The sequence below is a fragment of the Dipodomys merriami genome, unplaced genomic scaffold (genome assembly GCF_024711535.1).
Source record: "Dipodomys merriami isolate MVZ:Mamm:240054 unplaced genomic scaffold, mDipMer1.0.p SCAF_14, whole genome shotgun sequence".
Lineage (NCBI taxonomy): Eukaryota > Metazoa > Chordata > Mammalia > Rodentia > Heteromyidae > Dipodomys > Dipodomys merriami.
This window is the reverse complement of record NW_027202715.1, coordinates 32,890,906-32,913,856: the sequence shown is the minus strand read 5'-3', so window position 1 is coordinate 32,913,856 and position 22,951 is coordinate 32,890,906. Positions and strand designations below refer to the sequence as shown.

At 33.9% G+C, this 22,951-nt stretch overlaps 1 protein-coding gene across 4 annotated transcripts in view; it reads left to right on the top strand.

Annotated features, from left to right (window-relative positions):
• The window catches only part of Rnls (renalase, FAD dependent amine oxidase), a 310,663-nt gene that overhangs the window by 145,696 nt on the left and 142,016 nt on the right, over positions 1-22,951 (top strand). For all 4 annotated transcript variants that reach the window (XM_070021136.1, XM_070021133.1, XM_070021135.1 and 1 more), the window contains exon 5: positions 20,867-21,040. In XM_070021136.1, the coding sequence (XP_069877237.1) occupies positions 20,867-21,040 (174 nt within the window). The remainder of the gene's footprint in view (positions 1-20,866; positions 21,041-22,951) is intronic.

Here is a 22,951-nt window from a genome sequence, read left to right as displayed (position 1 = left end):
ATCACAGTCTCCTTATCTTCCAGTATTCAGTGAACAAGTGGGTTTTTACTTGTTTGCTTAGAGTTTTTAACTTTGGTTTGTTCACATTTTATTTAGTTTTGCTTTACTCTGCAACTTAAATCTTGGATCAATTAGAAAGCCAGGGGTCAAGGGAGATGAACGGGCATTCACTGAGTTCATTCTTAGATGAACTCACAGTTGAGGTGCTTTTGCTGCTTTATCATCTTTTTAATCCTCACATCATTCTGCATGATAGGCTTCTTATAATCCACATTTTGTAGAGGAGGATTTTGAGCCTCAGAGAGGTTAAGTGGCTTGACTACGATCATATAGATAACAGGTACAAAGCCAACATAAGCCCAAGAAAGTATGACATCACTAGTGGTCTCAACCTTTTAGTGTATCTACATTATTTATATTAAATGATTATTATGTATTAGGATTTTTTTTAACAAACTCCAATGGCACAGATTTCACATAAGTGAAATGCATCTAATGGCCAGCTATTATGGGAACTGATTTCCATCAACTCTTGCTAAATAATGAACAATCTTATTAATCTCCAAGTGGATTGAAGTCCAAGCCATTTCTGATTGCTCTTCCTGAGAACTATTCTAAGTGCTTTTCCCTATGTTAGTGTTTAAATCAACCCTACAATATAGGTAATTCTATGGTTATATAACTATGACTATTATTATAACCCCGTTTACAGATGAGAAAACTGAAGTTCAGAAAGGTTAACCAATTCTCTCAAAGTTATACAACCTAAGCTAAGAAAACCAGATTTAAATGATGGTTAATGCACTTACCTGTGTAGTCTTAGGAAAGTCTCTGCCTTTGCATTGCTCCAGAATGTAATTGAATAGTGTTTCTCTCTCACGCAAGGAAGAGCTTTGCACACTGTAAAATCTCAACCAACATGTGTTTATAAAATCATTTTGAAAATTATTATTACTAGGCTTAATAGTTTAGATATGAAATAACTGTAAAGATTCATATGTTCAAGACTTCATCCCCAGCCAATGGAATTGTTGAAAGGTGATTGGATCATACTAACTTCAGCCAGGTGCCAGTGGGTGGTGCATGCTGTACTTCTCACTACTTAGGAGGCTGAAATCAGGAAGATTACAGAGTTTCAGAATAGCCTGGGCAAAAAAGCCAGTGAGACTCTATATCCATGGAATAAATCTGGACATGGTGGTATGTACTTGTGTTTCCCAGCAATGACAGGATCCTTAAAGTAGATAAAATGTGCTAGGTGTTGGTGGCTCCTGCCTGTAATCCTACTTTCTCAGGAGGCTGAGTTCTGAGGATCTTGGTTTGAAGCTAGCCCAGGCAGAAAAGTGGGTGAGACTCCTATCTCCAATAAACTACTCAGAAAAAGCCAGAAGTGGCGCTGTGGCTCAAGTAATAAAAGCACTAACATTGAGTTCAGGAACAGCATACACACCCTAAATTCAAGCCCCAGGAGGGGCATTAAATAAATAAATAAATAATAAATAAATAAATAGTGGTTCCGGCATGTTTTTGGGTGGGATAAAAAAAAAAAACCTATATCAAAGTTTACCAGTGATAAACAGGGTTAGATGCACAGCTCAAGTAGTAGAGTATCAGTCTAGCAACTGATATTGATCCATAATGAAATATTATATATTTCATTTTTAAAATATCTTTTCACACAGATAGGCTCTGCTATACTAATGTCTGTCCTTAAGCCTCTGATTTTAATTGAGCACATTTATTGCTGGGAAGGTATATAAAGAATTATATTAGATTCTTCTGGTATTTTGTGTTTAGTATGTCATTGCATGAATTACTTTCAATTGCAGGGTAGGTGAAAACTTCTTAACCATCCATCAAATGGATTTTGAAATATGTAAATTTCACCTTTAGTTGCATCAAGATTCAAAAAAACATGTTGCCATAATAATAATTTGATATCAAAAATAGCTATTTCCTACACATTACTGTGGAAATGAAGGTCTCATCTCATTTCTTGTTTTAACTTTTGTCAGAATAAGAAATATAGAAAAACTGCTTGGCATTTCATATCATTCAGACATTTTTCTTATAGACTTGTCAAATTTATAAGAAAACTCAGTTTCAAAAACATGGAATAGTAGTAATATATCTCATTCATAAAAATTTCAATCTTGGCCATGATCTCAAAAAAAATCACAGCAAAATATTGTCATTACTTAGCAATTCATCTGGTCTGTGGTAGCGATGGTTTCTAATCTGACAAAATTCATCCAACTAATGATGTTTGAATTCACAAAGGTGAATGAATCTCACCAATTACAGCACCATTTCAATTATACATGATAGTTTTAAATATTTTCCACATAGCACCTGCTGATGAATAATACAGTGAGTAACCATAGGCTGAAAATGCCTTACATTTTCACAAGCTATGTAAATTTATACAACTAAGCTTTGCATCTGCTTCAAAACAAATATTTTTATAAACATTAATTAATTGGAGTACATCTTAGGGATTCTACTTCAGGTTGTACTGAATTAATGTTGTCTTGAATTTATCCCATTATTCTTGCCTATAGTTTTACAATACAGCTACTCGTAGAGGCTAACTTTTCAATAAGCTCAAATTCAAGATTAATTCTTTAAATAACTAGCAAGTGTCATTACATCTGTCAGCTCTTTAAGAGGAAAGAGAAACAACTCAAAAGCATTTGCGTTATTTTTCAGTTGACAATTGATATGTTATCCAACATGCTCAATTTTTCAAGCAACTGTTTTCACCGAAAAGGTCTAGTATTAAATAAATTTGTTTGCTCTGGATCGTTTCTTCAAGTATAACCCAATGTTATATAATTTATTCACCACTACTGATAGTGAGTAAACCATTTACTAATGATTTTCTTTGCTTAAGAAATAAATGAGCCTTTCAGAAAAATTATTTTGCATATGACCTCATTTTACTTTTTTATTTTTATATTTTACTTTTATTTTGGGAAAAAATCTGCTATAATGAGATATACTAATAGTTTTTTTAAATCTTTTGACTGTTGCTTCCAAGTGAGGTGGGATTAATGTCACCCATCTAGTAATGTCTATGCACACTTTATTTTGAACATATTATGGGATAGCAAATGACACAATGTTTTTCTGTCTCATATGATAGCAATCAGACACAGTCCATTGTACATAACAATTGACATCCATTTTCCTTATTTTGGCATGGAGCATAAAGTAACACTTAAAAAAATAATAATATGCTATAGTTTGAAATACAGTCAAATGATGATGGCATTAACAGTTCATAGTACACATAGCAGCACTGCAAACAGTAAAAGCAGCAGTAAAAAACAGTGAGGCAGCTAGTCTCTGTCATTATAGTACAAAAATAATCATAGGCACTGCATAAAGGAGGGAGAATGGTTAATGCCAAACATTTTATTTATGGATACTGAAATTTGAGTTTCATTTAATTTGCATGTGTCAAAAAATATTCGTTTGATTTTTCAAGCCCTGTCATAGGTAACTAAATGGATTTTTGAATCTACTGAAAATTATTCTAGGGCTAGAGGTAGCTAACGTGGAAGAGCACTTGCCTTGCAATTATAAGGCCATGAATTCAGTCACCAGCACCACAAAACAAAATGACACAAAACAAAATTTAAATTTAAAAACACAATTTAAATTTTACAATTGATATTCTTCAGAACATATTAATCTTTGTTTAATCACAGAAAATGCAAGAGAACAGATTGAAATCTTATTATAAGACAGAAGCCAGTGGCACATACCAATAACCTTAAACACTTAGAAACTAGGTTTGGGAGGAGAATTTTAATCTGAGTCTAGCCCTGGCAGAAAAGATCTTGAGATCCCTGCTCAACACAGGATGGGCATAGTGGTATGTAGATTTGGGATAAAGGCATGTGCATTCATTATCCTAGCTTTTACAGGATACCTAAAATAGGTGGATCACAGCCCAGACATAATAACTAACACCAAAGAGTGCTTGTATGGCCATAGAGTACCTGACTGGTAAGTGTGAGACCCAGCAATCCTCCCCCTCCCAAAAAATGAGCATTACTAATAGAACAAAAATAAAGCTGAATATAAGAAATATAAAAATTTGATACATATAGGTACAAATACACACATATACAATTCAATATTTTACTATGAAAGAGTAATTACTAGTGAGAAATACATAGTTTTTGTTTGATACGGGGTTTTGAACTCAGGGCCTCACACTTACCAAGCAGATGATTTGTCACCTAAGCCATTCTGCCAGTCCCTTTTTAGGTTAACCGTTTTTAAAATATGGTTTTTGCTTTATGCCTACGCTGGCCTGGACTGTGAGCCTTCTATTTGTGCTGCCTTTTTTCACTGTATAGCTTATCTATTTATATATTCTCTTAAAAATAACAAAAACAATGAACTATTTTAGATAAATTTTAAAGAATTGTATTATACGTAGATCAAGAGAACTTTAAAACATTTTTGTTTGGCAGTACTAGGGTTTGAATTGTAGTTTGACTTTACTAGACAAGCACTGTACCACTTGAATGTATAATATATACCCCAGTTCTTTGTGCTTTAGTATTTTTTAGATAGGATCTTATACTTTTTTCCAGATTGACCTCTGACATAATCATCCTATTTATTCCTCCTGAGAGGCTTGTAGGGGTGAAATTAGATTACAGGGTATATCACTGTGCCCACTTAGTTTTTTGAAATAAGTCTTGCTAAACTGGCTTTGAACTGTAGTACTCCTATTCTACCTTTCAAGTAACTCAAAGACATGAGTCATCACACCTTGCCAGGGAATTCTTAAAACATTACCAAAGGACATACAAGGACTTTCCTATTTAGGAAAATATACTATGTTCATGTACAAACCATACAATATGATAAATATATCAGCTTGCCCCATATTAATCTGTAAAGCAAAACACTTTCTTAAATCACATAGAAACATTGATTGTACAATTTATTTGAAAGATATTCTCTCAGGAAATGTTGTGGGGCAAAAAAATGAAGGGAAGTTACTTCTACCAGATTCAAGACATAGCAAGAAGCTACTAATATTAAAAGAAAATGGTCAAATAGGTTAATGGGTCCCAATAGAGTCCAGAAATAGACATATTTATTTGAGAATTAGTTTGGTAAAGGAGACATTATAGTAGATGAAAAAAATGGATAATTTAACTAAATGTTATAAAGATAGTTTACTAGACATTTATAAAACTTAGATGTCCTTAACTTATATAAAATAATACTTTTAAGATGAATTATAGATACATTATGGAAAAGTATGAGAATGGTGGAAGTAAATATAGAATAATTGTATAATCTTCAATTGGAAAATTATTTTCCTAAAAATAACATAAAATCTAAAAACTAAAAAATGAAAGGAATTTGAATATATAACTACAGCAAATTTAAATTTCTATCACCTAGCAAGCAATTAGTTGGATGTATTTTAATATATATGACAAAAATAGAATTAGCATGCAGAATTTATCAGCAAGAAAAAAATGCCCACCAAATAGGCAAAGGCAACACAAAGAAATCCAAATGGTCAAAAAAACATTTAAAAGATGGCTAGGCTTCCCGGTTGTTGCAGTCTTCTATTGTAATGTAACACCACCCTAAAATTTAGTGACATAACACAACCACTGCATTCTATCAAGAGTGCTGTGGCTCAGAGATTTGGACAGGATACAATCTAGACAGCTTGCCTCTACTCACAGTGTCTGAGGGGTACCTGAACAGCTGGATTCTGATGTCAGGCAGAGGCATCAGCACTCACCAGCTTGTAGGTTAGTAGGCTGTGAGCTGAGGCTGTTGGCAAGAAACTTTTGTAGATGTTACAAGTGGTCTGAGATTTTTCAGAACATGGTGGCTACACTCCAAGTTTGAGTCTCTCAGGCAAACCAAGCTTAACTTGTATCATCTTTTACAATTTAGCTGGAAAGTCCATATACCACCAGTTCTGCCCTAGTCATAAGCCCTCCAAGATTCAAAACCAGGGTATATAGTCCTTGCCTCTTCTCATTGAAGAGATAGTGGATGAGGGATATTGTTGCAATCATTTTAAGAAAATCTATCTATCTGCTGCACTGCTTATCTGAAAAATGCAAGCTAAATAAATTAAAATTATTGTATTACACATGAGATTGATCATGTTTTTTAGCCCCACTCATTCTTTGATTGAGTAAGAAGAATTAAAACAGATGAGAAACAAAATATAAGATTTAAAGTTACTCTATTTAAAAAATTAACTTTGCCTTAGAAGAGCTTAATTTGCTCAAAATGTTATTAAAGTTGCCCATTTTATTTTGCAAGTTACTTATTTTGCACACTGCTTAAACAGAAATCCAGTTTTTGATTTACATAAACAAAGCCAACATTTTTCTATTCTTAATTTAATTCATTCTTTAACATAAGAACACTATTGAACATAAATTGCATTGTTTTCCTGTAGCTTTTGACTTTCTTCTACAGCGATATGTATGAAAAAGCGTAGAAGAGAATAAAAATAAGGATTTGGGGGGAGGGGGAAAGGGGCAAAAAGAGTAAACTTGAATAGTTTTTAATTTTTTACATTTATTTTATTTGATATTTATATGTTATTTTTAAAGAATATGTTTATTCTTTAGCTAAAGTATATAGTACTACAGTTTGAACTCAGGGCCTCATGTTTGCTTAAACAAGTGCTCTACTACTTGGATCATGACCCTAATCTTGTTTTACTTTAGTGAGTTTTCAGATAGGTTCTCTTATTTTTTGCTCAGGTTGGCATGGACCACTAACTTCTATGTCTTATGTAGCTGGGATGACAGATGCAAGCTACCACACCAAGTCTTTGGTTGAGCGAAGGTCTTCCTGACCTTTTTCCTTGTTATCCTTGAACTGCAGTCCTAATCTCATCCTTTCTGGTCACTAGGATTACAGGTACAAGCCACTATACCTGGGAATAGAATATTTTGTGTTATATGTATGAAAGAAAAATACTCAAATGTGGCCATTTCTGATTTTAATAAGCTATATAAATACCCTTTTATGGAAATTTTTTCTTATATAAAAGATATCATTACATTAAGTAAATCATTTGTAACGACTGAGTTAAAAGTTCTGGGAGAAACTAAATATTATATGTTTCTTATATATTGGATATATTCCTTATAAGATAGTATTTTTACCAAGACTGTTAGAACAGAGGATTTTGTGTGTGTTATATTATATACTTTAACAAAACCATCTAGATAGCTCTTCATATAAAGGTAAGTGAGGGGTTTTGTGTTTATTTGCTGTCTCATAATATTTATTTATTGTTAACTGCATGATTATCATTATGGTATGTATAAGAAAATGGGTATATATTTCACACAGTCATATTGCTATATGTGCTGCTACCCAAGTTTCATAATCTCACTGATTTGGGCTTTTGCTGTAGTAAAAAGAAAGCCAAGGATTGGCTAGCAGAAAACAACAAAGGGTTCATTCATGTCTTTCCATCCATACTAGAGCTGCTTTCCCCACCCTATCATCTTTTTGACACTTGCAAGAGGATAATAGATTATTCATTTGCAATTGCTAATGAAATACAAACACCAACTTAGCAAATTAAAAAGTTAAATTTCTCACGAGACATTGCCTCATCTATATTGCATATAAAAAATAAATACTTAATCTGCTGCATCATTCCTTTCAGTTTCTCAACATGCATTATTTGAAATAGAGGTGAATTAATTTTTTTATGGGATGCCTTGTTCATATTTTCCACTTTTGCACATGTCCCTGAACCTTTGTACAAATGAGAAGCTAGCACTGTGAAATTGTTACTGAGTGAGAAAGCAGAGTGTAAATCAGTTTCTACTCCAGGCAGCTCTAGTGTATGAACTCTGGGTTGGTAAACTGGTTGTTTCAAATTAGCAGTGTGTATTTCCATAGAAACATTGCCCTAATCTGCTCTCTCACTCTTGCCCACAAAAGCTTATTTGTTAGTAATAAAATAGAAATACTGCCCATTTGCACAAATAAAATAGCGAACAATACAATTAAATGGAAGCAGACACTAGCTATTGAGAAAAACAAATAATGAGATCTGTGAGTTCTTTTATAAGATGTTGAAGAGGACTTCAGGAATCTCTTCCAAGTAAAGAGTCCTTTTTCACTTCTAATTTTATTTCACAAATATGTGGCTTTCTTTTTCCTGCATCACCCAATATGAAAGCCATTTTCAATTTATATTGAATTGTCTTCTGCTTTATTCACCCCAAGGCAAGCGTGGTTATTCTGTTCTGGTGGCAATGTTTGGTGTCTTGTTCACAAGTGGAATAAAAGACAAAGAGACCATCCTGTGAGAACAAGACAGACAGACAGACACAGAGAGATAGAGAGAGACAGCAAGTGCACAGGCTGGAAATTTAGGAAGGATACATACAACTGACTGAGCAGGTGATTGGCAAAGCAGTAAGTTGTTAACTAAGAAAACTGGATAAGAAGGGCCAATGGAGAGGAAGTGATTTGGGTTGGGATAGAACAAGAGGTGGGACAATGGGGACAGATATCATCCACCAGGATAGCTTATTTGCTGTCTGTGCTGTGGGATAAGAGCCAGGAGGTGAATGTAAACACCATCTACATAGGGTATACATCATTGAGGTTGAAACCACATGTGATGTGTCTGAAAGATTTTACCAGATAACTCAATAATTTTATTCTAGATTTCCTTGTAATCAATGAGTTTAGTTCCATTTTAAAGACCCTAAGAAGATCTAGTTAGCACTCTCAGGTATAAAGAAGTTTGAACTTTGGAATTTGATCTCTAAATAATGGAATGACATTTCACTTGTTATCCAACCAGGGAGATGACAATCTAGCAGATATATACACTCACCTTCAAGCAAAGACTAAATCTCTGTGCAAAGTAGATGTGTTAAGACAGGAAAGTAAAATGAATTCGTGTTTGTGCCTCAATAAATGTTAGAAATATCGATCTGGAAAATATAAGAAGGAAGAAAACTTTTTCTGTGACAACAATAATTATTAAATTTTTACTTTTACCTGTTTTCTGATAAGAATGGGTAGGTATCTGCATATATAATAACTGTATATTTGTATAATTTCTAATCTTTCTCATAGCCATTTACTCTTGATCCTCTCACTACTTAACAGACAGGGAACCTGAATATAATATGTATCACATTATACTGCTACCTACTTATTTGTACTCAAATACAAAGCCTTCACTGAGGCTCAGAATTACAGAGGCCTGGTTAAAGATAAGTTCTCTTGTTGGCATTGAACATCTGTAGTGATATAACAGTTGGATGAGAAATAGGGGAAATAATTGATACCTGGCATTTAACATTTATATTTCAATAATATGAATAAACTAAAACTCAAACAAAGAGAACAAAAAATGACCAATGTAATTGTGCTTTTTATTCAAATGATGATTTTTGTTACCTGTGAAAGAATAATGATTTTAAAATAAGTAAACTGCTATAGGCTTCTACTAAATGAAGCTTAGTACCACTTAAATATTTTAGGCTCCAGTTCAGTTTATTTGTTTTGGCTTTAGCTGAGCATTGTGAGAAGTTGCAGTTATGTAAACAAAAAAGCAGCTAGCATATCTTCTGAGTACAAGATGAACATACTTTTGAGTATCCTAGAGTATACCACCAGATTCTGACATTCTGCCTCCATACCACAGATTCTAGGACTTTGCAAACATGACTTTATGGTTTTCAAAACTATAAAAGTTTCTAATTAGAATATTAATTCTCCACTCATTGCCTCAATATAAAGTCACTCTAGCCATAAATATAAAAAGTTGTATAAAATATGAAGTGACATGTAATAAAGTTTTTATTGTTATGAATTTTAAAATAACTATATTGCTCACGAATGGCATAGCCAAAAAGTAATTAAATGGATAGGCTGAAAAGAAAGGCTGTAAAATATGCATGATATTCTGTGACATTTTTGCACACACAATGCTTTATTTTCATATTCTTTCCCATCTGAAACTCAGCACTTTTCCTTCAAAAAGAATAATGGTATAATGGTCCAAAAAGTTCAGAATGCATAGAAATAAGGCAAGCATTTTCCAACCATGTTATTGTGGTTTCCAGACTTGCTGTGTGTGTTCTGAGAAGAAAATGGGAAAGCCAATTTCTATTTAGATTCTGAAGCTCAAAAAAAAAGGTCCCTAAAAATAAAATTAACAACAACTAGGGTGAAATTATTTAACATCTCAGTCTGAAATCTACTACATTGTGCTGGGTGTTTGATTGAAAGCTTTTTAACAGTGGCTAGCACAGTGCTACATGCATAGTCAGCCGATGCTCAACTTTGCTTGAGATAACTAATCTTTCATTTGTTCAAAAACCATTTCTGCATTTCAAAGTGTTTATTTTTCTAATCCTGTGCTTAGAACTTGTTGCTATAGAAACAACTGAATATCATTTTAGTTTCATAGGACCTTCAGATAAAGAAAGGGTAAGTGGCAAGTTTGTGATGGAGCAGAGACTTCACGTGATTGCAACTTGTGAGGTTTTATGAAAAGCCAGCTATAGCCATCTCTGCACAACTACATACTCTTACTCCGGCAAGTGAGAAAAAAATACCAAGTAGGCACTAGAAGTAGGGAGCAGAAAAGAAAACGTTGTCTTTTCCCCTGCCTTGACAGATTGTTCTATATTATTACAGAGATAGGAAATCATAGGGAATAGAAAACTCTCCATGACTGAAGGGAAAAGAAGACCAGACCTGGCTCATTACAATGCTGGCTATAGGCTCACAGATTGGGCCTTCACATTACCACAAAGCCCTTTTAGCATGAAATCAGCACCCAGTGTGGCAGGGTTAATCACCAAAACCTAAAAGCACGCTACTAAAAAGTGTCTTGGTTATTTTTATTTCTCTACTCAGGGCAAGGAACAAAATAAGATGAAGGCAGGATCAATTAAGTTTTATTATATTTACAAATTCTGAGTATCTTTTAAATATTATTTAACACATGGATTGTTAAGGCCCACAAAATTTGAGAAACATTAAGATGAATTTCTCTTACCAGATAACTTTTTGCCTTAAAACACCATACTTTCTACATGTGTTCCATTGATTTCCAAAAGAAACAGCTATGCATAACAAATAGATGTAATTTACCTGTTAAATTTTGTATTCACATAAGGATTAGCATTCTCCATAAAGATGTAAGTATATAAACAGTTTAATCCTAAATTATTCATCAAATACAATTCCAAGTTACCAAAGGAAAATGCAGACAAGTCTATTTCTTTGGTACCTATATGTATGTGTGTATATGTATATATTTATTTTTTATCTCATTTATATATATATATATTTATTTATCCTATCTCAAGAATATTTTGGGTTGGGATTAGCGTTGTGATCTATCTATCTGTATATCTATATATCTATATATCTAGCTATCTATATATCTATATATCTATATCTATATCTATATCTATATAGATAGCTAGATCACAACACTAATCCCAAACCAAAATTTAGGAGGCTGAGCCAAGATGATAATCCTGAAGCCAGCCTAGGTTACATAGTGAAACCATTTATCTAAAATTAAAAAAAGGCTGTGGGAGGAGGAAGAGAAAATTCAATGTCTCAGTGTTAGACTGAAGATCCAAAATATGCGGTTTTACTCAGTTTTAAAGACGAGTCTCCCAAACTAGATAGCTAAAGAATCCTACAATTTGGTTTGAATTGTTTTTAAATATATTTACTAAACCCCTTAATATCCTTTAGGTTTTGTTTTGATGGTTCTTATCCATTGAACAGAAAAACAAAATGGCTTTGTGAGCTGGAGAAATGTTTTTGCTTTAGTATGATTCTGATATGTTTGAACAATAGTATATGGCCAAGGCTAGAAGTATAATACAGTGACAGAGGGTATGCTTAACATGAATAAGACCTTCATAGATCCTTAGCACATAACATATGCAGATACTTTTGAAAAAACTTTTGAAAAAAATCTTTAACAAAAATTAATTGTACAGAGGATTTTTATTATAATATGTGTATACATGCATACTTAGTCACTTTTACCCCATCTCTCTTGCCTTTTCTTAACCACTCTCTAGTCCCTTCCTCTTTTTGTAAACTGTTTTTAGCAAATCTCATTATGCTATTTTCTTTTTTCTTTTCTTTCTTTCTTTCTTTCTTTTTTTTTGGTCAGTCATGGGGCCTGAACTCTGGGCCTGGGTGCTGTCCCTCAGTTCTTCAGCTCAAGGCTAACACTCTACCACTTGAGCCACAGCACCACTTCATTTTCTGCTTATGTGGTGCTGAAAAATCAAACCCAGGGCCTCATGCATGCAAGGCAAGCACTCTACCATTGAGTCACTTCCCCAGCCCTCAGTATGCTATTTTCATACATACATACTATATTTCAATTGTGTTCCCCACCCCAATCACTCACACTTTTCCTCTTACAGTTTTTTAAAGTCAAGTACTACAATGTTGGGGTGTTATAACACTCATACTAAGTACGAGGTATTGTCTTGAATACTTTCTATTTTCTAATTTCATTTTCTTAATAATCCTTTAAGAGGGGCACTATTATTTGTATTTTACAGGAAAACTAATGCTGAAAATTATTAAGTAATTTGACTAAGGTCATACAGATGTCAGAATCAGGATTCAAACCTAAATTTTCCTGACTCCAGAGATACCTCTCAGGATAAAACATATATTTCCCCAGGGAAATACCACAGAGATAAAACTGCTAAAGTCTGTCACCAATAAACTCTAGATTTATTGCTTGCCAAAACTATTTCTGAAACTGTGCTCCCAGGCTTAATGACTTCTATACCTACAGGGTCCAAGCGCACGTCCAATTTATTCCAGGTGAAGTGAAACAAGATGATTCTGTGATGCTTTTACACAAAAGGAATGCTCTTGAATGGTAACATTTCAAACTCTTCTGTGAGCATTACTTTTGGAAAATGAATCTTTAACATGATTTCTCCAGCCATTGTGAATAAAGAAGAACCAGATATTCTGGCTAAGATGCTATTTCCCTTCATCAGTTGTGATAATTGAACTCCTAACTTCAACTGTCCTTGTGCTAAATCCTTTACATATGATGGCAAATCAGGAAATTTAGCAATGGTTTGTAACTAACTATAAACATACAACAAACCTCTGTCAGGAGGCTAAGATTTTGGCCACAAAATGTCAATGTGAGCATTGTTTACCATGAACTATAATATCTGTTATAAGTGACGTGTTAATACTAAAAGATGTTTGTTTTATTACCAACATTGAAATATTAATATAATGCTCCAAAAATCTGTAGTAGATGAAGAGAAAAACAATTGAAACTAGTACCTTGCTTCCTCTTAAAATAACACAGACCTTCGTAGATTGTAAAATATTTTCAATCAATATGTTCATCCCTACACCCAAGGATTTGATTTTAAAAAGTTAATCTCTACCACTACATAAGGACAGAATATGTCATACTTTCCTTCAGAATGCTTTCAGAAACTTCAGAAGCTTCTGAAGCTAGAGGAGAGATTAAAAAAAAAAAGTAAGTATTGTTTCAGTCAAGAGCTCAGTAAGAAATAGACTGTGCATTTGAAAGAGTTTTACTGACAGAATTTGCTGAAGAGGCATTTACAAAGCCAAAATCAGGGCAGAATTAAGGCAACCAACAAAGGATATTGTAGCACCCAGGAACAAGTAACAGCCGGAAGCCTTGCTCTCCTTCAGCCTAAATGAATGAGGGAAGGAAAGGTTTGCAGCATCCTGGCAGAGTTGGAACCAGGGAACTATGGAGGAGCTCAGCATTTACCAGCACCAGAAAAGCAAGAAGGAGCCCAAGGAGTCCATATTCCAGTCTATGTTGTCTTCTATGCTGAAATCTGCCTATGTCTCTAATTGCCCAAACCCTCAATAAACCAGAGATCCAAAGAATTCAGCCTACAGTCTAGGTAGAACAGAATTGAAGTGGATATCATAAATTTCTGGAATCTTTTTAAAATATATATTATTATCTTTAAGTAGTTGTACGATAGGCTTTCAATTAAGCATATAAGTTTGTGAGTACAACTCATCTGATTTCTAAGTGTTTAGGGAAAGGAAGGGAAAGAGAGGACAATGAAGAAGAAAGAAGAGGAGAGAAGGGCAAAGTTAAGGAAGAGGAAAGGAGGGGAGTAGAGAACAGGGTAGGGAAAAGGAGAGGAGGTAAGGAAAAAAGAAGAAAAAACAGATTACTTACATAAATATAGTGTCATATATAATACTAAAACACAAACATCATATAGGAAAAGTTTTTAACATGCAATTAATGGAGAATCTCTAGATCACTCATTTCAAAAATTAACTTAATATCCCAAAGAATCTAGTAGACCAATTGGCAAATGACATGGAAATATTCTTCCCAAAAGACAAATTACATATTGGCTCCTAGACATATGAAAAATGTTTGTTCTTATTATTTTAAAATCAAAATTAGATTAATTTTTTCCTATAGCATTATATGAAATATAATATTTAAGATAGGCAAGGATATTGTAAATCAAGTTTCTGAATACTTTTAATGGAAAATATAAATTGTTATACTGTCTTTCTAAAAGTCAATTTAAAAATAACTTTATGCAGAAAAGGTCAGATAAGGTGATGTTAGGGAAATGAACCCTAAGATATGTATTCAAATGTTTTTTTTTTCTTTCATGTGATTGTTTCTAACACATAAGATTATTTCTTTGTTGCTTTGTATGTCCCTCCCCCACAGTATAACCCCTGCTTTCACTGTATTTGATGTCGGTATAATTTGTGGAGGGGAAGGGATACAGGTGGACCCACTGCAACAATGACATGTACAAGTCTTTATGTCGAAAACAAACTTTACAACTTTGGTGCGGTGGGGGGGGGAGCGGGGAGGATTGGGTGGGGGAGTTGGGGGGGGGGAGGCTGGGAAGGGATGTGAAGGGTAAACAAAGGAGGAAGCTACAATGCTTGATAAGAAATGTACTCATTATCTTGCCCATGTAATTGTAACCCTTCTGTACAGTATTTTCACAATAAAAAAATAACTTTACTTGTAATACTCTATTTTAAGGAAACAATTAGAAACATAGATAAAGGTCTAAACAAAAAAATATGCAATAATAGCCCGAAGACAACAACAAAAAGAAACAAATTTCTAACATGAATGAAACAATTAAACAAATTGCACCCCATGTTTCATCAGATTTTATGAAAGTATTGTGTTTAAAAGTAAGGTTTTATCTGTCATACAGTAAGTAAAAATTTTCTATGCAAAATTATATATACAATATGATCACAATCCTGTTTAGAGAAAAAAAACATTTTGATATTTCTTATCAAAGTATTACTTGTTGTTTCTCTGGATAATAAGAATATATATTTTTTAATTTATTGTAAAGGGGATGAAGAGGGGGGGGTGTTACAGTTACATAAGTAAGGTAATGAGTACATTCTTTTAAGCACTCTTACCCCTCTCCCATGTTCTCTGGCTTACCACTCCCCACTCTCCTCCCCCTCAAGTTGTAAAGTTCATTTCCAACATAGTGTCAAGTGATTATCATTGTTGCATTGGTTCATCCTTTGTCCTGCTGTTTCTGTGATTCCCTTTCCCTTCCACAGATCAGATAAGCTTATAAGACAAAGAGAGTACAGAAAACTAAAACAGAAAGAAAAAATAGAAATAACTGCATACAAGACATAATAAGAACCTCTTGTTTCCAATTCTTGGCATCCATTTTGATATGCTTCATTATTTATGGTCTTATGCACTTAGCGATTGGGCTATTGTGATTCCCTGCTAAGAATATCATAAACATATTCTAAATATTACAAATGAGGGAAACCATGCAACCAACATTTCTTTGGACCTGGCTTGCTTTGCTTAATATACCCAGTCTTTCCATTTCCTTATGAATGAGGCAATGTCATTCTTTCTGATTGAAGTATAGAACTCTATTGTGTATATATACCACATGCTCTTGATGCATTCATCTACTGATGGGCATCTGGGTTGGTTCCATATCTTTACCTATGGTAAATAATGCTGCAGTGAACATAGTTGTGCTGGTAGCCTGTTTGTGGTCATCTGGGTAAATGCCCAGAAGTGGGACTGCTGGGTTACAGGGGAACTCTATGTTTAGCTCTGTGAAGAACCTCCATACTGCTTTCCAGAATGGTTGAACAAGTTTACACTCCCATCAACAATGTAGTAGCATTCCTTTTGATTTTTTTGTCATATTTTTATGTACCTACCAAATTTTCTAAAAGAACGATGTAACTGTGTGTGTAGATATGTATATATATATATATATATGTATGTTTATACATGTATATGTATAAACATACATATATATATGTCCATTGACTTTGTAGTATAAGTATATCTGGATCCTGGACATACAAAGGTCATGAGATATAGTCTTTCCAGTTACTTTCAATGTAGTGTCTTATTTTCATTGTAATTTTTATGTTATTATTTAAGTAAGAGCAGGTAACAAATAATGTTGCACATGCCTTTCCATTGATCTCTTTCCCTTGCACAACCTTTCTAAGCCAATGTCATATGTCATCCTGGTCTTCAAAATAATATTCAGAACCCCATTGTAGAGAAGTCAGTAAAGCTTTCATAACCATAAAGAAAATACAAAACACTATGTACCTAAAAGAGAATTTTCATAGGCTATTAAATGGGGCACAAAAATGATATCAATTGAACAGTGAATAATTGGACTACTTAAAAATAATAAAATTATATATATATAGTTTTGTATCTTAAGGAAATAATTAGAAATATCAATAAAGGTCTAAACATAGAAACATGCATAATAGCTTGAGGACAACAAAAATAACAAAAAACAAATTTCCTGCAAATTAACTGCAAGCTCTATATGAGAACAATATTCATCTTTCTAGACCTTAAGAAAAATCAATGACAAAACTGGAGGTTGAACCCATTGGGAGGGGAACGTTGAAGAGGGAATGCATATGATCAAGGTACTTTATGTGACTATGAAAATAAATTAATAAAACCTGGTAGCATTATTTAAAGGGAGGAGGATAAGAACAATTTAGAGGCTTTTCATACGAGTATGAAATCACTACAATGAAACCTTTATACAATCAATGTATGCTAACTTTTATGAGACTGACGCACTGGCTACTCCTCTAAGGAGGCTGGATATGCTAACTCTGAAAACAAACAAAGGAGGGTAGAAGCTCCTGAGGAGAGAAAAAATACGTTCCATTTATCCACATGATTTATATCCAAAATTAATGAAGAATTCCTTCTTTGACAATTAAAAAAACAGACATTTCAAAAGAAAATGAGCAACGACTTGAATAGGTAATTATAAAAAGATACCCAAATGATGAAGATAGAAAAATTTCCCAAATATTCATTATTGAGGAATAAAAATGAAAACTACAACGTAATGATACCATGACACTTCAAATTATAAAGGCAGATAGGAGGAAGAAGAAAAGCAGATAGTAGCAAATGTTGACAATGGTGTGAGAGCAACTGAACTTTCATATACCTTGTAAAAGGCATGAATTGGTATAATCATTTGGCACTTGCCACTAATATTGAATATATTCAAACAAATTCCAGTATTAAATATATGCCCCAGAGAATCAAATACTTTTCACAATACATTTTATATACCTACCAAAGCCGCTTGAGCAGCGACAAAGAAACTATTAATAGAATGCAGAAAGAATATTAACTAACATCAGGGTTCTTCAGGTTAGTTTCCTTGTGTGAGTTCAAGCAGAGGGGACCCTGTCATCCTGACTGAGCCCCATTTGATTCATTTCTTTGAATTCCTTGTTTTTTCAGAAAATTGTCCTGTTTGACTCCAGTTTGGTATTTTGCTGTACCTCCTTCCAGAGCTCAATATAAATGAATATATTGTTATTTAACAATGTCTACATACACATAGACACACTCATGCACATACACATAGAACATACACACAAGAAGATTGAAATGGGAACAATTCTCCTGGTTATTGGAATTATGAATATAAACTACTTGATTTGTTCCAGTTTTCAATCTTTACTTTCACCATAACACATAAAAATGTGTTTTATAATTCATGTATATATATGTGTGTATATCACACATACATATATAACGCATAATACATAATTGCAGGCATTATGTGATATGTAAATATATACTATAATTACTGAGATTACATAATTCCATTGTTTCAGAATCAAATGAGGATGACATTCAGGTAAAGTTTTATTATATTGGAATTAGGTATTTTTAATAAGCCCATTGTGAGTTAAACATGCTTTGTGATTATGTGATAGTAAAATTATTTTGCTTACCAGTATATGTGTTGGGGATCTAAGACTAGTTCCTGCATCATTCTGCATAAAGACCTTTTTCATACCATACGAGACCATATTGCTAGGTCTTGCTACTATAACAATAACAAACTTTAAATATGGCCTAACTCTTGAGATTGTTTCTGTCAGAAATCTCACCTTCCTGTTCTCAGCATCCATTGTAGCTATTCGCCGCCAAAGAAAGATGTTTAGAGATTAATTGTTCTTTCTATAAAGGTGCTTATTACCTTTTCAAAGAGCTGCCCAATGAGAATTACCACTGGACATTCTGGCTAAATATTAGCTAAATGAACAAATATTGATGGGGATAGGTGAAGGTCCAGTTTGGTGATCAATCTGATTGGTCCCTTAGTTTGGCTTTAAAAATAAAACCTGAGGCTTTTTTCTCTTTCTAGATCACTCACTAAACACAGTTGTATTTAGCTGATTTTTTTTTTTTTTTTTTTTTGGCCAGTCCTGGGGAACTCTGAGCCTGAGCCCTGCCTGAGATGCTTTTGTTCAAGTCTATCACTCTACCACTGGAGCCACAACACCACTTCCAGATTTTTCTGTGATTAATTGGAGATAAGAATCTCAAGGACATTCCTGGGCTGGCTTCAAACCACAAACCTCAGTTCTCAGCTTCCTGAGTAGCTAGGATTACAGGCATGAGCCACAGGCACTTGGCATGTTTGTTTGCTTGTTTGTTTTGTTAGCTTTTATTTGGCTGGTTGTTAACTTTAAAAATGGGAAAATTAATGGTGTGAACTTAATTTTAATTGCTAATGTCTTTGTCTCTTACCTATTCCCAAAGAATAATAAACATAAATAATAAACATAATAAACAAAATTTTAATAATGAAAATAAAACCCCAAATTCGTTGATTATAATGACATTAATGTCAGAAGAGTGTGCATTCATTGAGTAGTTAAACCTTTTTGAAAGGCAGAAAATGATGGTTAAAGGGAACAATGACTTTTACTTGTATATTCAAGATACGTATTAATGTCAGAGAATAAAGCAATGTTTGAGTCCACTTTGAAACTAAGATTAGCAGGGGCAACTGTGAGGTAATGAACATTTCTCTATGACTCCTCATTGTAGGCACTGTGGAACCCAGGGCAAGTTAACTAACCTTTCCAAAACTCAGTTTCCTGGAGATATGAAGTGAGGATGATTAAATACCTATCTTGGCAGGGCTTTGGTTAAAATTAAGTGAGACCCTGGTTCTAAAATATTTGTTAACTACAACCTAAATGTATTTGAGGTGGTAATAGAATGGTTACTGTGCTTATATAACTGATTGAATATACTTTCCTGCCTCTCTCAACACTTAAAACCATTTGCAAAGATTTAAGTAAAGTTGTTTCCCATTATTGAGATCTGTTTATCCCTTACTCTTTCAGGTCACTAATTAAATGAAAATCATTTGTATGTTCCATATTTGAACTCACTTGCCTGAACTCCAAAATAGAACTGTGACCTACTCTCAGAGTAAACAGCCACTGAGACATTTCAGGGGTCAGGGTAAAGATGAGAATTTAAGCATTGGGACATGTTCTTCTTTTCTATTCCAGGTTGTAATCTGTCTCATTTTCCTAAACATGTTTGTCTATTATAGAAAAAGTTGCTATTTAATGAACATTTGTTATGAACCAAGCACCATGCTATGCATCATTTTCTCATCCTCACAACACAATAATGCAGACTGTCTGATTATTGCCAGTTATAGACAAAAAACTATATTCAGAGTGATTAAGTAGCTTAATCAACATTACATAGCTAGTAAGTGGCAGAGTCAAGACTGACCCCAGGTCTGTGCAATTTCTTTTTTCATTACTGCTTAGACATTCAGTACATGGATTAATCATATCAACACAGTGCATATCTGTATTTACCTTTCTGTCCTTTTATAGTTCTGTCCTTTTATAGGTCTATCCTTGTGCTATTAGTGAGTAGGAAAGTGTCTATCACAAAAATGACCATGGTGTGATCCTTTTGCTGAAGGATCTATCACAATCCACTGGCAAAAAAATAAAACAACAACATTATATGACATGAGAATATTTAAAAAGTCACAATAGGTGGAACACAGTATCCTAGCTTGTAACATAGAAATAATACTCTACCTCATGGAAATGTTGTGATGATAGAGTGAAATACTATGTCACATAGTAGGTGGTCAGTACACCAAATATATGTGTTTCCAGACAGTCCAAGGATCAAGGTCCAGAAATAGGATCAGTCCAGAAAAGCCACTTAGCCAGGTTTCGCTTTGATAGCCAATCAAACAAGTCTAAGCCTTCACCTTATAAAAAATAGCTCCTCCGACATTAGTAATCATTCTGAAAATAAGTTAGAACTGAGGTTATATTACCTTGCAAAAGCAATACTCAGTAAGATGAAGTTTGGTGGAAATAACTGGTTTAAGGAAACACTGTATTTGGTGTGCTGAAAGAAAAGATGATTTTCAAGTTTGATGCCCTTTATTTTTTTCTTTTGCAGTCATTAGTGAATGCCAAAGGCAGCAACTAGAGTCCGTGAACTACTCCTCTCGCTATGCCCTGGGCCTCTTTTATGAAGCTGGCACGAAGATTGATGTCCCTTGGGTTGGGAAGTACATCACCAGTAATCCCTGCGTACGCTTCATCTCCGTTGATAATAAGAAGCGCAATATAGGTCAGTACCCCCATTATTTGCCTTAAATACAGTAACAATGGTGGGTGTAGATCATGAAAAATGCTGTGTAATTGAGTGTTGCCATTCTGAACAGAGCAAGCATTTAACTCCAAGCCACAGGGGATAAAATTTAATGTCTCATTTGCCCAGTCATAAAATACACAGTGAAACCAGCAGTTTTTCAGAAATCATTCACCACATGGTTCATATTACTGAGTTCATGAAAATAATGTCAATGAGTTTAAGATTTCAAAATGGTCCGTGTTCGATTGCTTTAATAGGGGTCATTGTATATGCAAATGTATCATTCATCATCCATGCTTGATGGAACTCGATTTTTGTTTATTTGGTTTATTTATTTTTGTAAGTTTGATAAGTGATGATCTTTCACCTCTCTGGCTAGAAATAAAAGGTAAATATACTAAAGTAAGAAATTCTTTACTCCAGTATAATTTTGCTGTTTAGGTTTCATTTAGAGGGAAAAAAGGGTAAATTACTCTGTATAGACAGTAATTAAAATGTAAGGCAAAATATTTCAGGAGAACTTTCCTCCAATGTGATAACATCTATACTTCACCTTCTTTTGCTCAAGATAGTCCTAAATTTCAATTGAAAGAAAAAAATATAACTCACTTACTTCAGGCAAAAAAAAAGTAAGAGGGTATTCTTATTTGTAGGACTGTGGTGACTGCTTTCCATGAGTAAGCCATAATGATTTAAAATGACTGAATTCTCCAAAGGAATTGTTGCCTGAAATTGTTACAGGATTTTATGGCACAGTGATGGATTCATCAAGCTGTTAGTTAGAAGCCTTTCTTGATAAAATCACCAGCTAATGTCTCTTGACTTGCCAGAACTTTATAATGATAGAACTGGGCTGCAGTGTGGTTTTTCTATCAGAGCACATGATCTTAAAAAAATGTTTCTTTTATTACTTAAAACTCCCTAAGGGCTGAACTGTTTATGTTAACATGATACCACGTATATTTACAGCAGTTCATGAAATGCCCAATCACAGCAATAGACTAACCATTTTAATTCTACAAATGCTTTGTTCTGGAGAATGGAAAATAGCCCTACTTCTTCTCAAGTTATAAGCCATGAAATAGACATTATCTCTTATGAATTGCTTCATAAGAAATATTGATTTGGGGTATATCCAGCTGTATGTAACAGGAAAAATAAACTTGTTTAAGTAAAAACAGGACTTGGGTCATAACCGAAAAAATAAACTTGTTTAAGTAGCAACAGGACATGGGTCATATTATCTGCTATATACTGAATTGTATCAGCTGCAAATTCATATTCTGAAGATTGAGTTATTAAGTATTTTGCCACTGGAATAGATACCTGAGAGAAGAGCATAAAAGGAGTAAGGATTGATTTTGGCTTATAGGAGTCAGAAGTTTTGCTTCATAGCCAGTGCTTTATTGCTCAGAGTCTGCTGAGAGGCAGAGCAATATGGCAGCAAAAGTATATGGTGGAACCTGGCTTGCCTCATAACAACTAGGAAGTAGAATGTGATTGCTTTTTCCTAATTTTCCTTTTCTGTCTGGGCCCCCAGCCTATTGGATAGTGTTCCCCACATTCAGGACAGGTCTTAATCCTCTCTAAAAATACCCTCACAGACATACTCAGAAATATGCTTTACTAATCTCTTTGGCAGCTTTCAATCTAATCAAGTTGAAAGTAAAAATGAACCATCATAAAGCTCTAATTCCAGTGTGGCATTTGAGGGATAAAATGTGGATAGAACTTTTAGGAATAGTTAAGATTACATGATGTTGTAGATGAGATCCAAATCCAAATGCATAAATAGCCTTACAAAGGAAGAGCACTCTTTGTAAGGCTCACACACCAAAAGCCATTGAGGACATATCAAGAAGGTAGGCAGCTATATGCGAGGAAGAG